Below are 14650 nucleotides of genomic sequence, written 5' to 3'. Positions count from 1 at the left end.
GCCAAAATTTTTTCTCAAGGGCATGAACTAAGCCTTAGAAAATCTCTCATTAAAAACCATAACGGTCTATATAAGGTCAAATCAGGAACCAGTATTCAAAATAAATAAATAAAATGCGTATGTAACTCTAAGCAGTCCAAGTCACGTGACTTGCACGTGCATAAGAACTCAACTGCATTCTATACAATCATTCAATCATAAACACGACTAGAAAAGAAGTGGTATATTGACTCATTGTATAGGCTCGAAAATTACATTTCATTTTTTCTTCAAAGATACATTAGGAGATCAGCCTTGCATAAGCTAAACATAAATTATAGTTCACTCGCTAATTAGACCATGAAAATCTTATAAAATGAAGAACGTATCAATCAATTAACAAAGCATATGGGTTGAAGATCAAGTGAGCTCCAAAGCAACAATTCACCATCATTGCTCAAAGAAGAGGAAGAAGACCCCATTTCAGTTGAACTTCCAGGATTTTCATCCTCCCTCCTCTTCATCACTTCCACATATTCTTGATCATCTTCATTTTTTGCCTCTTTGTTCTTGTTACACGCCTTTTGTAGGTTGGTTAATTGGTCAGACATTTCTCTTCCTAACGCATTTCCTGACGTTAGCTTTAACTTTAAGCATTCTGATATCCCATTAAAGGCATAGAGTGAAGCTGAGACCTTTCTTTCATATTTCATCCTCTTCATGGCAGCTCTAAACATTGATGGCTCATCCATGCAGTTCTCTGGTTCAACCGGTTCTTCAATCTCTTCAGCAAACTCAAAGGGAGAATAGAAACTGCAGGTTCCAACAGTATCAACAAATTGAAAATCCAGCTTTCCAGTCTCACTGCCTGCTTCTTCTTCATCTTCCTCTCTTTCCCCTCCAAAATTATAATCACCGCCACAAGTCTGTGATACATTGGAACTCCTATTAGAGTCGAAGTCCATTTCTCTCTGCGCCCAGTCTTCTTTTTCAGTAAAAGAGGCTTCAAAATTTGTGGTCATATAATCATGGCTAGCATTTGCATTAGTACTTTTTACAAAGTTGTTGCAGTTGGTGTAATAATCTTCAGGATTGTTAAGGTAATCCGTGAATGATGCATTTGGGAACTCTGCAGCCTCTTCTCTGCATACTTCTGTTTGTTGCTTTTCTTGCAGGCTGATGGGCAAGGAAGAATTAGACAAAGCAGTGCAAGAGTTATTTCTTGCTTTCAGCCTTTGGAGGAGGAGGTTAGTAATCTTTGAGGGGAGAGCTGGGGATGAAGATGACGATGAGGGACAAGGCCAGAAGTTTGTCCGAGTGTTGGCACCACGAAGCAAGCAAGCAGCCTCATCATAAGCCCTGGCTGCTTCCTCAGCTGTATCAAAAGTGCCTAACCACACCCTTATCTTTTGTATGGTGTCCTTAATCTCAGCCACCCATCTACCAGATGGCCTTTGCCGGACACCAACAAATCTCTTTCGGGCTCTCCTTGCCCCACGTAGAGCTTCTGCTGCGGCAGCTTCCTTCACCATCTCATCCCAAGCCATGCTTCCCTCACTAGAATTTTTGTCTCCCACTACTTCACTAGCCCTTCTCTTCCTAGCCATATGTACTTACTTTTTGTGTGTAGTAGCTCTTCTCTACTATTATCTCCCTTTTCTCTAGGTTTGGTAAACTTTGTGGAGTGTAGTTCTCTACTATATCTTTCTTTTCTCTAGGCTTGGTAAGCTACTTGTGGGGTATTTTTCTTGTTGCTAGTGAAGGTTTGGTTGCTATGTTTCAGTATATGCTAGTCTGATGCATTTATATGAAGGGATTGGAAGATCCTGACAAACAAGAGTGGAGAGCTGAAAGGGTCATACTGCTTGTTCTTGTTTCTTTGTTCCTTTTTTAATTTTGGCTTCTTATCCAACCATATGAAGGCTTCTCTGTGACAAGAGAGGGGGGGGGGGGGTGTTGTGGTGTAAAAATAGACCATGTTATTAGTGCAACTCTAGTGAATTTTGTTTTGACCAAGCCCAAGGTACCTAGAGTTTTCTTCTATGATATTATATTAAGAATGTATCATTTTTTTAGTATGGAAATATAAGCCAGAATGGGTCATTACTCATTACACTACTCTTCTTAGTTTAATTGATTATATTTTTATGATTATGCAATTGAAAAAATCTATATGTACACATCATTAACGTATCCTTTATCGTGAAGGAGACACTAGCATAAAAGTACTCAGTCTACAGAAAGAGACTACAATAGGAGCAAAGATACCTTTTAATATATGGTATCACATGGAAACATAAATGCATTATAAAACAGTAAGACCAATAGAACCCTAACTACACAACATATGAGCTATACAAGTGCTGCATAAACATAAAATATCTGTAGCTGCAGATTGCATGCTGCCTTAAATTTTAGTACAATTTTTTTCCCATCTCAAATTGAAAATCTGTTAGTACATAATTGCACTTTGGTAAAGGCCTTTCATGATTTAACAATAGCCTATTTTCACTTTGCTGTTAAAAGAATATAAACAGCTTTTTCTATTTTTTGGTTTCATTGGTGGTTTATTAAACAGTCTTTGGTACTTTATCAAACATAAAAGCGTGACACGCAAATATAAAATGATCCATTTGACCATGTAGTGGTTTTAACAATGCATTTGGATATTGAAATGGCCTTTGAATTTCCGGATTATTGCATGTAACATGTGGTCTCATTCACACATTCTATGTCTTCAATTAGACTATTACAAAAAAAGGCAGCCATGAAACAATCAACAACAGTTGTCTTTGATATAATGGTATAACATGATCTAGTGAGATGGGTCCAATTTCTCTAATAACCTTACATTTAAAATTATGGATTTTGAATATGCTTCCGATGAATAATGAATTCACATCTTACTTTATATTACGTTATTCTAGTTTGATGATAAAAAAAATAAAAAAAACAATTAACATAAAACAGACATAATAAGTTTGAAATCATATTATATCTATCAAAATTAAAAATTATATTGTAAAAACGCGTCATGAAACAACAAAGCACATATTGTAACGTGAAAGAAGTTTATTCCCGTTCATTTTCATGCCGAAATAAGGTCAATCATATTTCTTTGGATAATTAATCACGCAAAGGAAATACCCTGATCGTTTTGCTTTTTGTCAGTAATAATCAAAGTCAAGGAAACCGATTTCTTCAAAGCCCTACGACACCTTGTCCCAGCAATGCCTAATAATAAGACAAATTTAAGCAATATTAATTGTATAATACCTCAAACTTAATAGAACAGGCAATAAGAAATATTTAATTAAATAGTAATTAGTAGTATAATACTGCCTCAAAACTTATTTTCAATATTATTATTCTGATTTTTTTTTTCATTGATCAAATTATGCTATCGTATGCTTTGTAATCTGTTAATCTAGACAGCCTTTTCGTCACTCACAAGCTGTGATGGTGACATTTCTGGACTAGCTCCAATTTTCTACCTGCTTGTTAAAGAGTGAAATTGGTTATTTACTAATTAAAAAGTTAAAAATTGACCTTTGGTTAGCTCGCCGAATTTATAGATTCTTTTTGCAATCATATTGTAAACTGTGAAGAGAATAATATTTTTTACTATAAAAAGAAAAAAAAAAAAATTCTTCACTGAAAATTATGGATGTAAATCTATTATGTGACACAGTTGTGTAGGAGGGGAAAATTATATTTTATTGAATTACAATAAAGACTCCAGCTAAAGGTTGTGCTCGGCTGCTCTCAATTCATCCGATCAAGCATCTGTTAAGAAAGATATTGAAACCTACTCATTACTCCGTAGAACAACTAATGGAGTTGGTCAAGGAAGCTCCGAAGATCAACTCACTTCGAGAAGAAAAATAACCCAATTTTTTGTGATGTTTTTGTGTGTCCGTTTATTTGTAGCCAAGAGATTTGTAACTTAGTAAAATAGCCTTGTCTTCTTTATAAGGAGAATAAGCTTTGAATCAATTTAATTATTAAAAAAACGTGTATTTTTATTTGTAAATTTGAGTGGCTTTTGTAAAGAGAAAATACAAGGTGATGAGTGATGACATGTTAGCTAAGTCATGGCATCAAGGAAGACACGTAAACGACATGTAGTTGGAGACAAAAGAGAAAACGAAGAGGAAGGACCCAGCAAATCTTTATGGAGAGCCTACCGCTCTAGGGTCTAGGGCCATATAAACAAAAAGAAGAGACGAAGAATTCAAAATGCCGACAATCTTTCTCTTTCCCTCTGGTTAGCTATGTCGGTTTTTTGTCCCCTTCAAGTTTAACCAACAGGCAAATGTCTTATTTTCTTTAATGGATCTCCTTAAACATAACCAACAACAAAGACTAAATAGTTCATTTTGACCAAAAACAAAAAATAGTCCACCTTTGCTAACATCTAGCAAAATAAACATACGGGCAAGACTATTATGTCGAAGAATACATAACTTATATTACCCACAAAAAAAAAAAAAATTAATTTATATATATATATATATATTTCTTCTTAATAATCAATAATCTTGCAACAATACCTCCTTTCTCTAGTAATTATTAGAAACTTCCAAAGTACAATTGACATGATACTTCGTAAAAATACTAAGAAGTGTCAGTCGAGTTACAAAACTCTTAACAATAATTAACACAAATATATGACATATGATCACAAAGTCAAATGAAAAGTTCATTTTTGAATTTAGTAACTTGTTTTTTATTAGTATGAAAGAAATACCAATTCAATTGAGGGGAAAACACATTCTTTCTTCATAGTAATGATTTTTTATTTCTTCATAGTAACCATGTTATTAGAAAGTCAAGCATGAAAGGAGTTATTATTTGAGAAAATTGTTATGCCACCAACACATAAGTATTATCTAATTATCTCTGTAAGGGACAGTTTTTGGGGTCCAGGCCCAGCAAGTAAGTGGTTCTGGCCCAAAAGACCCTAGACAAAGAATTTGTAGAGAGCGGGTTGCAGAACTAGGGCTAGACGAAGTGAACGTTAGTTAGTTGTATGTCATGCAACAGTCTGAACGTGAGAATATTTCATTTATGTTCACTGGATACCGGTCCGAGGAGGCGTATGAGTGCACCTCTTGCTCTGGTTAAAGACTACAGAATTCTTTAATCTCTCTCTCTCTTTTTTCCCTCTGAATTCTCCCCCCCTTCTTCATGGGGAGTTCCTTCTCTTATATAGCCTCCTTAAATTAATAAGAGCCTTACACTTGTTAACCATCTGGACCTTCACTTGAGTGCCTGTCCCATTGGACATCCACCTTACCTTTCTGTGAGTTGCATTGGCCAATGTAACACTGTTCGCCTGTCTTCTCCACATTAATGCAGCTGGGAAAGTAGTTTCCCTGCATTTAATGCGACAGTTGTGGCTGCCCCCTGGACGTCTTATCTTTCCTTCCTCCTTCCTGCTTTTTGGGACTTATCCTTATTACCAATATTTGTTTGGAATGACTCCTTACTATGGATAGGGTGCACGTTGGGCTTGTATTTGGCGCGTCCGAGGAGACACTCCTCCTCGGACGTCTCCTTTAAATAAGTTTGGACTTATTAGGGTTGGGCTAGCATTTGTTTTGGCGGCCCATTTCTCCCTGTGGTCGTAGTTGGACTCTGTATAAGGCCCAAGGCCCATTGTTTGACTTGGGAATTTTACCCCTACAATAGCCCCTCAAAATTCCGGCTCTTTCTTTCTTGTCCAAGGAGGAAAGGTGGGATTTTGACATTCATAAGATCATTTATTGTGGATTCCTGCTTCACCCGTGCGGAGATATACTTCTCACGTGCCTCATTAATGATGGAGGCGTTTAATGACCCATGAGGCGCTAATTATTGCTTTTAGCGGTTTTATATCTTTTCAATCCGACGGTTGGATGCTAGATCAACGGTTGATATCATTTCCATTTCTCTAGGCGGGAGTATGTCTGTCTAGCTTCCCCCGGATATATAAGATTTTTTAAAGGCATTTCCTCCCCATTTTTTCGAACAAGCACTCGAGCACTCCAGTACTTTCCCTTTCAAAGTGTTCAAGCCTTCGCAGTCGTCCCCTTGAAGATTTCCTGCAAGTTCCTCACCCGTAAGTGCACATTTCTTTTCCGTTGCCTTTTCCGGCGTTATTCCTTAAGTAAATCACCTTCGCGTCACCTAGGATTAGGGGGATGGGTAAGCTTGAGAAAATGGTAGATTCCCTGGCCGGGATGGAAGGCTTCAGGGCTAAGTACCGTATCCCGCCGGAAGTAGGTCTAGAGTATTGTTCTTTGGAGGAAGTCTTAATCAAGAGAAGGACGGGGCAGGTTGCCATTCCAGTGATAGCCTTTGTGGAAGGAGGAATGACCATCCCTATGGGGAGGATAACTAGGGATTATTTGCGTGGTCATAGGTTGGCCCCTCACCAAGCGTCGCGAATATGTTCCGGATTCTGGGGTGCATGGACGTCTTGAACGATCAGATGAACCTCGACCTTACATGGCATAACGTGGTTCATCTATATGAATGCCATAGCCTCGGCGACTCATATTACTTGAAGTCCAGGTCCGATGAGGTGAGGTTGATATCCTGCCTTCCCAAGTCCAACAAAGGCTTGAAGGACGACCTTTTGATCGTCTCTGGACCATGGCACGACGGTATTCACTGCCCGGTCAAGGCAGGAAAACTAGGTGGGGCACCATAGAGTTAGATCCCTTGGAAGGGATCTTAGTTTTGATCTTTCTTTTTCTTCGTTTCAATTTTGATTTCGCTTGTTTGCCTCCTCGGACTAACGTAACCCTTTCTTTGGGCTTTGCAGACAAAGCGCATACGACTCCTCGGCTAAGCTTAGTCAACGTCCCAGCACTCAATTTCCTTCTAAGGTCTAAAATTTACGTGAGTGCAGACGGGCAACTGCGAGCTGCACCTCTGATCTTGGATTACGAGCCCCTTTCACGTGCTCTAGTGGACGCCGATCAAGCAATCAGGGCTGGCAATCCGCGATTAGCACGAATCGATGTCTCCATACCAGGATTTCTCGCCTCGAGCGATTTACCTCCCGTCCAACTGCCAGCTCGGCGTGCTCTTCCCGCAGCAGTTGTCCCAGGGGAAGAAGCCGGTTCCTCGCACTTGTCTTTGGAAGATCAGATAGACCAGTTCCATTTCGCTGAGGAGGGAGAGGTGTCGGCCAGGCCAGTAGAGCTCTCGGAGTCTGATTCAGATTTAGACCGCGCCTTGGCAGCCCCTGATCTTGGTTTGGTAATTGCACAAGTTAATATTAGCCAAGAGATCGAGGAAGAAGGAATGGATCTGAAACCAAGGTTTAGTCTCAGGGGCCTCCTTTCCAACAGGAACAAAAGGCAGTCCTCCAAGGATGTCCCGAAGGAACAGCCTACCTCCAAGGCTCCTCCTCCTCTCCCTCCCACATTGGATGCGGCGCTGCAGCCTATGCCCAATTTAAGGCGAAAAAAGCTTGTGGAAGAATTAGAGGAGGGCGAGGTTGGCCACGAAAAAACCAAGCCTCAGAAGAAAGGCAAAGAGACTAAAGAGCCTAAGGAGAAGAGGACCAGGTCCATTGATAGCCGAGACGAGGCGGCTATTCGGAGGGAACAGCGGATATGGTCGCACGGCTCGAATTGGATGGCGCCCCAATTTCCTGGGATGCGACCCTGTGGGAATCCTAACGAGGGCAGGCGTCATTCTTGGCTAAGGCCCTGCAGACGTCATTCTTGGTTGAGGCCCTGCAGCAGCCTCTTCTTTTGCCTCGCGATATGAAGGGTCTTCGGGATACTCGGCAACCGAACCTTTTCATGTCGCTGAAGAGGGACATGGCCATGGTAAGTGAAAGCTTCTCTTATCTCGTTTTCTTATTATGTATCTATTTATTCGTCATTCTCTTTTAATTAGGCCTTCACTTTTCTGGCGCAGGTCACTCAACAAATCTTTGTTGCTGAGGAATGGGCCAAGAAGGCTCGTGAGGACCTTCACAGTGAGGCTCAGTCCTACTGTGTTGCCGAGAAGACTGCTGGCAACCTCAGGCAGGAAAATGATCGCCTGAGCAATGAAGTAAAGGAGGCAAAAAAGGGTCGTTCGAGCGCGGAGGCCGGCCTTAAAAAGGCCACTAAGCAGGTTGAGGATCTACGCCAACAGCTCCGCCAGTCCGAGGAAAAACTCATGACAGAGAAGCAGGCGGTTGCAGATCTCAAGGCCGAGCTTGCGAAGGTCAAGGAGGAGGCCCGCCTGGCCAGGGAGGCGGCCGAGAAAGCAGTGACAACCTCATATGATCACGGAGTCAGGGACACTGAGATCAGGCTAACCGAGGAGGTGGCCGTTGTATGTAGGGATTACATCACCATGTCTTGGGGTGTAACCTTGGATCGGGCAGCAGTTCCAACGGACTCCGATCTCTGGAAAGTTGAGAATATCTTTTTTCCGGAGGATATTCGTGAGATTCCCGATGTGGTTGCCCTTGAAGAGCCTCTCCCAACGAAGGCCTTAGCCTCGGAATCCCCTTTGCCTGAAGCTGAGGATGCGCAGCCGGTCGTGAAGGACAAGTTGCCCAAGGACAGTCTTTCAATCAGAGAGGTTGTTGCATAGGCTAAGGAGGCTGTTCCGGGACCCCAGGCAGCAGATGATCAGCCCGGGCCTACTCAGGGTTCAGACTTAGGAAAGTAGTGTAGGACTTTATTTGTTTTACCCTTCATATTTTGTTCTGTTGATGTTTGTAAAAAGATCGCTTTTGAATTTTAATGAAAGGTGTCGTTTTCCTTTAAATCTTGTTGTTTTACTTTCTCTTCTGTTTTCATCATGAATGGATGTCTATTCTGCCATTAACTGTTGAAAACCAAGCATGAGTGAATGAATATGTAGAAAATGATAGTCGATAATTAGACAAGATGGCTTCGAGGTTAATTTCTCCCAAGTCTGTGGTCCGAGGAGCCAGGCAGGACTTGGGTTCTGTTTAACACTTAGTGAAAATAGTTTCGAAGTTAATTTCCCCCAAGTCTGTGGTCCAAGAAGCCAAGCAGGACTTGGGTTCTGTTTAACACTTAGTGAAAATAGCTTCGAGGTTAATTTCCCCCAAGCCTGTGGTCCGAGGAGCCAGACAAGACTTGGGTTCTGTTTAACACTTAGTGAAAATAGCTTCGAGGTTAATTTCCCCCAAGTCTGTGGTTCGAAGAGCCAGGCAGGACTTGGGTTCTGTTTAACACTTAGCGAAAATAGTTTCAAGGTTAATTTCCCCCAAGTCTGTGGTCCAAGGAGCCAGGCAAGACTTGGGTTCTGTTTAACACTTAGTGAAAATAGCTTCGATGTTAATTTCCCCCAAGTCTGTGGTCCGAGGAGCCAGGCAGAACTTGGGTTCTGTTTAACACTTAGTGAAAATAGCTGCGAGGTTAATTTCTCCCAAGTCTATGGTCCGAAGAACCAGGCAGGACTTAGGTTCTGTTTAACACTTAGTGAAAATAGTTTCGAGGTTAATTTCCCCCAAGTCTGTGATCCGAGGAGCCAGGCAGGATTTGGGTTCTGTTTAACACTTAGCCCAAGTAGCTGTACAGTAATGCGGCATCAAGAATTATGTCTTTCATTAATAACAGTACCTTTTCAAGTTATTTACATTCCAAGGGCATGGCACTACATGTTCATTCAAATCTTCCAAAAAGTAGGCTCCTATGCCGGCTACAGAAGTGATACGGTATGGGCCTTCCCAGTTTGGTCCGAGTTTTCCCCATGTAGGGTTCCTCGCGGTGCCTAGGACCTTCCTCAGTACTAGATCCCCGGGCGCTAATGGCCTTGACTTCACCTTGGCGTCGTAACCCTGCTTGAGCTTTTGTTGATAGTATGCTAGGTGGACCATTGCACTTTCCCTTCTTTCTTCGATGAGGTCCAAGCTTTTTTCCAGAAGTCTGTTATTAGCAATGGGGCTGAAGGCAGTAGTCCTCTGTGTTGGGAAGTTTATCTCCAGTGGAATGACAGCCTCGGCTCCGTAGGTCATTGAAAAGGGGGTTTCTCCCGTGGACCTGCGAGGTGTGGTGCGGTATGTCCACAAGACATGGGCTAACTCTTCAACCCACCTCCCTTTCGCATCGTCCAACCTCTTTTTCAACCCATTCACTATGGTTTTATTGATGGCTTCCACCTATCCATTACCCTATGGGTAAGCCGGTGTGAAGTATCGATTGATAATTCCCAGCTCATTACAGTATCTTCTGAAGGCTTTACTGTCAAACTGGAGGCCGTTGTCCTAGATCAGGGTGTGCGGGGTCCCGAACCTAGTGATAATATTTTTCCAAACAAACTTCTTGACATCAAAGTCCCTAATGTTTGCCAGTGCCTCAGCTTCGACCCACTTTGTGAAGTAATCGGTGTCGACGAGAAGAAATTTCTTGTTCCCTGCCGCTTTGGGGAATGGTCCTAATATGTCTAGGCCCCATTGTGTGAATGGCCAAGGGCTGGACAACGGGTTAAGTTCTCCGCCTGGCTGGTGTATGTTTGGGGCGAACCTTTGGCACTAGTCGCACTTCTTCACATATTCTAGAGCCTCTTTATGCATGCTCGGCCACCAATAACCTAGTGTTATGGCCCTGTGGGACAGGGACCTACCCCCCATATGACTTCCACAAATTCCTTCATGTAACTCCTCCAGGATGAGTTCAGTAGCCTCTGAGTGCACACACAGCAGGTATGGCCCTGAGAACGAGCGTCTGTAAAGTTTGGAGTCCTCGGACAACCAAAATCGAGAAGCTTTCCTCCTGATTTTGTCGGCCTCAACCTTATTGTCTGGCAAGGTGTCGTGCTTTAAGAACAACACCAGAGGATCCATCCAGCTAGGTCCTGCCCTGACGTTGTGTACCCGAATTCCGTTGGCCTTCTCTGTTGTTGGGCGATAGAGATCTTCTACTAAAATAACCCGAGGAAGTGGCTGAGCCGAGGAGGTGGCCAGCGTTGCGAGAGAATCAGCATGGGTGTTCCCGCTCCTAGGTACATGCGTTAAACGGAAGTGATAGAAATGGGTCTGCAGGTGCTTAGCCCGGACCAGGTACTCTTGCATTCTTTCATTCTTTGCCTCCAACTCCCCGTTTACTTGTTCCACGATGAGTCTCGAATCCGAGAACATGTTTACGAATTTTCCACCCAATTTTCGGATCATTGACATTCCCTCCAATAGCGCCTCATACTAGGCTTCGTTATTCGTGGCTGAGAATTCGAGTCTCAACGACTTTTCTATGGTTATCCCTTCGGGAGAGACCAGAACAAGCCCCACCCCTGAGCCCCTTTGATTCGCTGCACCGTCAATGTGTGCTTTCCACCAATTGTGTTCATGTTGAAAGACTGTGCTAATTAGTTTCTCATCAGCACTTAGTGATCCCGACACTTCCTTTCCTTCTAGTGTGGGCTCTGCAAATTCAACTACTAGATCGGCGAGGACCTGACCTTTTACGGCGGTGCGAGGCATGTATCTAATGTCGAAGGCGCCCAGAATCGTTCCCCATTTTGCAATTCTGCCTGTGTAGTCGGCGCTACGGAGGACGGATTTCAACAAAAGTTGAGTTAGCACAACTACAGTATGTGCCTGAAAATAGTGGGGGAGCTTCCGCGTGGCTTGTACGACGGCCAAGATAGCTTTTTCGAGGGGGAGATACCGGGTCTCTGCCTCCTGCAGCGATTTGCTCACTTAATAGACGGATCACTGCGTGCCGTTGTCTTCTCGGATTAGCATTAAACTCACCGCATGAGAGGCTACTGCGATGTAGGCAAACAACACCTCATCGGCATCGGGACTGGACATAATCAGTGGTCGGGCGAGGTATTCCTTGAGCTGTTGGAAAGTTAAAGCACATTCCTCAGTCCACTCGAAGCCCTTCCACTTGTGCAATAGGAGGAAGAAAGGCCTGCATCTGTCCGCTGAGCGGAAGATGAAACGGTTTAAAGCAGCTATCATACCGGTGAGCTTCTGGACTTCTTTGGGATTCCGAAGAGGCTGCAGGCTATGAATGGCTCTTATTTGGTCAGGGTTAACTTCTATACCTCTGTGGGTCACCATATAGCCTAAGAATTTTCCTGATCCCACCCCAAATGAACATTTGGATGCGTTCAGTCGTAGCTTGTACTTTCTCAGAATTTAAAAGACTTCGCAGAGGTCTCTGACGTGGTCGGCCACCAATTTGCTTTTTACCACCATGTCATCTATATACTCCTCAACGCTCTTACCCATCTGCTGTTCAAACATCCTAGTCATCATCCTTTGATAGGTCGACCCGGCATTCTTCAAGCCGAAGGGCATCACCTTATAATGATAGTTTCCAACTAGGGTGACAAAAGCGGTTTTTTCTTGGTCTTCGGCAGCCAGGGATATCTGATGGTAGTCCTGGAAGGCATCCAAAAAACTCATTCGGGGGTGTCCGACAGTCGAATCTACCAATCGGTCTATCCGTGGCATGGGGAAAGGATCCTTCGGGTAGGTCTTGTTTAGGTCCGTGAAGTCTACGCAGACCCGCCATTTCCCGCTCTTCTTTTTTACCACGACTGTGTTGGCTAACCATTCGGGGTAGAACACTTCTTTGATAGCCCCTGCTTTCTTCAATTTTGCGACCTCTTCTCTCACAGCGTCTGCATGTTCTTTTGACGGTCGCCGAGGGGGTTGCTTCTTAGGCGTTATAGCCGGGTTAACATTAAGGTGATGGCAGATGAGATCTGAGTCAACCCCGGGGGCCTCATAGGGATCCCAGGTGAATTCGTCCACACTCCGTCGGAGAAAATCAATTAGTGTTGACTTCTCCTGGGGTGGTAATTCTAAGCCGATCTGAAAAAACCTCTCAGGGTCTAATCCGACGAGTACTTTCTCCAGCTCCTCACAGTTCACCTCCGTGGCTGGTCCTCCACCACCTGCAGTTGGGACCGGGGTCATTAATTGCTATAAGCCGTTCTCGACTGAGGTGGAAGGTTCACTATTTGGTCGTCGTGAAATTGCCGACACCATGCATTGCCTAGCCATTCCTTGGTTCCCTATTATTTCTTTGACTTGACCTCCTGACGGATACTTCACTTTTTGGTGCAAGGTTAATGGTACAGCCCCTAGTGCATGAAGCCACGGTCGGGCCACGATAGCTGTGTAGGGGGAGTACGCATCTACCACAATGAAGTTCACCTCTACCACGTCTGAGTCTGTTTGCACAAGTAGCCTAATCATGCCTTTCGGGGTGACGGTTTTTCCTTCAAAGCTGACCAGAGGGGAATCGTATGGCGACAAGTCTTCTGGCTTCAAGTTCAACCCCTTATACAAGTTAGGGTACATTACCTCCACGACGCTGCCTTGATCAACTAACACATTTTTCACGTCATAACCTCCAATTCTGAGCGTGACGACTAGGGCATCATCGTGGGGTTGAAGGGTTCCTTGCTTGTCCTCCTCCGAGAACCCGATTAAGGGCGTGGCAATCACTCTGGCTCTCTTGGATTCCCTGTCGTCCGGCTCAATCGGGAACTTGCTCACTGACATTACTCTGAAAAGGTTGGAATCGGTCCTTCCAGGTGCGACAAGAATGACATTTATTGTGCCAATGGGTGGCCTCAATGTACTTTGTCTGGTTTCGATATTCGACTGTTCCTGCCATCTTTCAGGGCGATGCAACAGATGCCTCAACTTCCCTTCTTGGACAAGCCGGTCCAAATGGTTTTTCAGATTCCTACAATCATCGGTGGTGTGACCTAGCTCTTGGTGGTACGCGCAATACAGATTTTGGTTACGCTTCGAGGGGTCACCTGCCATCCTGTTCGGCCATTGAAAGAAAGGTTCGCACTTCACCTTCTCTAAGATCTTATGTAATGGTTCTCGGAACACAGCATGGACTACCTGAGCCCCAGTGGATCCAGACTGTTCTGCGTAGTCTCTTTTCGGTCTGTTATTGCTGTTAAAGCGGTCTGACCTGAAGTCTCTCCTCTCCTGAGGGACAACCTTCGCTTTACCCTTCCCCATCTGCTGGTCCTCCTCGACCCTTTTGTACTTGTCGATTCTGTCCATGAGTTGGCGCACGCTAGTGACTGGCTTCCCAGTGAAGGACTTTCTTAAGCCATGCTCTGTCGGCAGGCCCCTTTTGAACGTACTAATGGCGACGTCATCGTAATTTCCTTCTATCTTATTGTACATTTCCCAGTACCTGTCTAAGTAGGCCTTCAGTGTCTCCCCTTCTCGCATGGACAAGGATAGGAGGGAATCTAGGAGCCGAGGGACTCTACTGCTGGTAATGAAGCGGGAACCAAAAGCCTGTGTCAACTGTTTAAAGGAATCTATGAAATTCGGCTTGAAGGCATCAAACCATCTCATCGCCATAGGTCCCAAACTGGACGGAAACACCTTACACATTAACGCCTCATCCCTGGAATGGACAGTCATCCTCTGATTAAATTGGATTACATGCTTTACTGGGTCAGTCCGACCATTGTATATAGCAAACGTTGGTTGATGGAACCGCCGAGGAAGCTCTGCCCTCTCTATTCTACGCGTGAAAGGCGACTGGGAGATGCGATCCAGGGCCTTGCTCATGGCATCGTTGGCCAGGCCTTGGTAAGATGGGCTTTTGTGGCCGCGTTTGCGAGGCCGCTCTTCCTCGTAGGAAAAAGTCTCGCTTGGAGGGGTTCTTGACCTCCACCTGTATTCGTTATCCTCATCACTACTAGTGTC

General features: G+C 44.0%; 1 protein-coding gene across 1 annotated transcript; it reads right to left on the bottom strand.

Moving 5' to 3' along the window:
- Positions 1 to 349: 349 nt before the first annotated feature.
- Positions 350 to 1833, bottom strand: LOC115957246 (ethylene-responsive transcription factor ERN1-like). Its single transcript, XM_031075446.1, has one exon. The coding sequence runs from the start codon at positions 1584 to 1586 to the stop codon at positions 372 to 374; it is 1215 nt and encodes a 404-aa protein (XP_030931306.1). The 5' UTR covers positions 1587 to 1833; the 3' UTR covers positions 350 to 371.
- Positions 1834 to 14650: the final 12817 nt, after the last annotated feature.

This window comes from Quercus lobata, chromosome 2 (assembly GCF_001633185.2).
Source record: "Quercus lobata isolate SW786 chromosome 2, ValleyOak3.0 Primary Assembly, whole genome shotgun sequence".
Classification (NCBI taxonomy): Eukaryota; Viridiplantae; Streptophyta; class Magnoliopsida; order Fagales; family Fagaceae; genus Quercus; species Quercus lobata.
The sequence above is the reverse complement of the archived record's forward strand: the minus strand, read 5'-3'. Positions and strand labels throughout refer to the sequence as shown.

Coding starts and splice junctions, on each gene's coding strand:
- LOC115957246 (XM_031075446.1), bottom strand. CDS start 1,586: ATGGCTAGGAAGAGAAGGGCTAGTGAAGTAGTGGGAGACAAAAATTCT.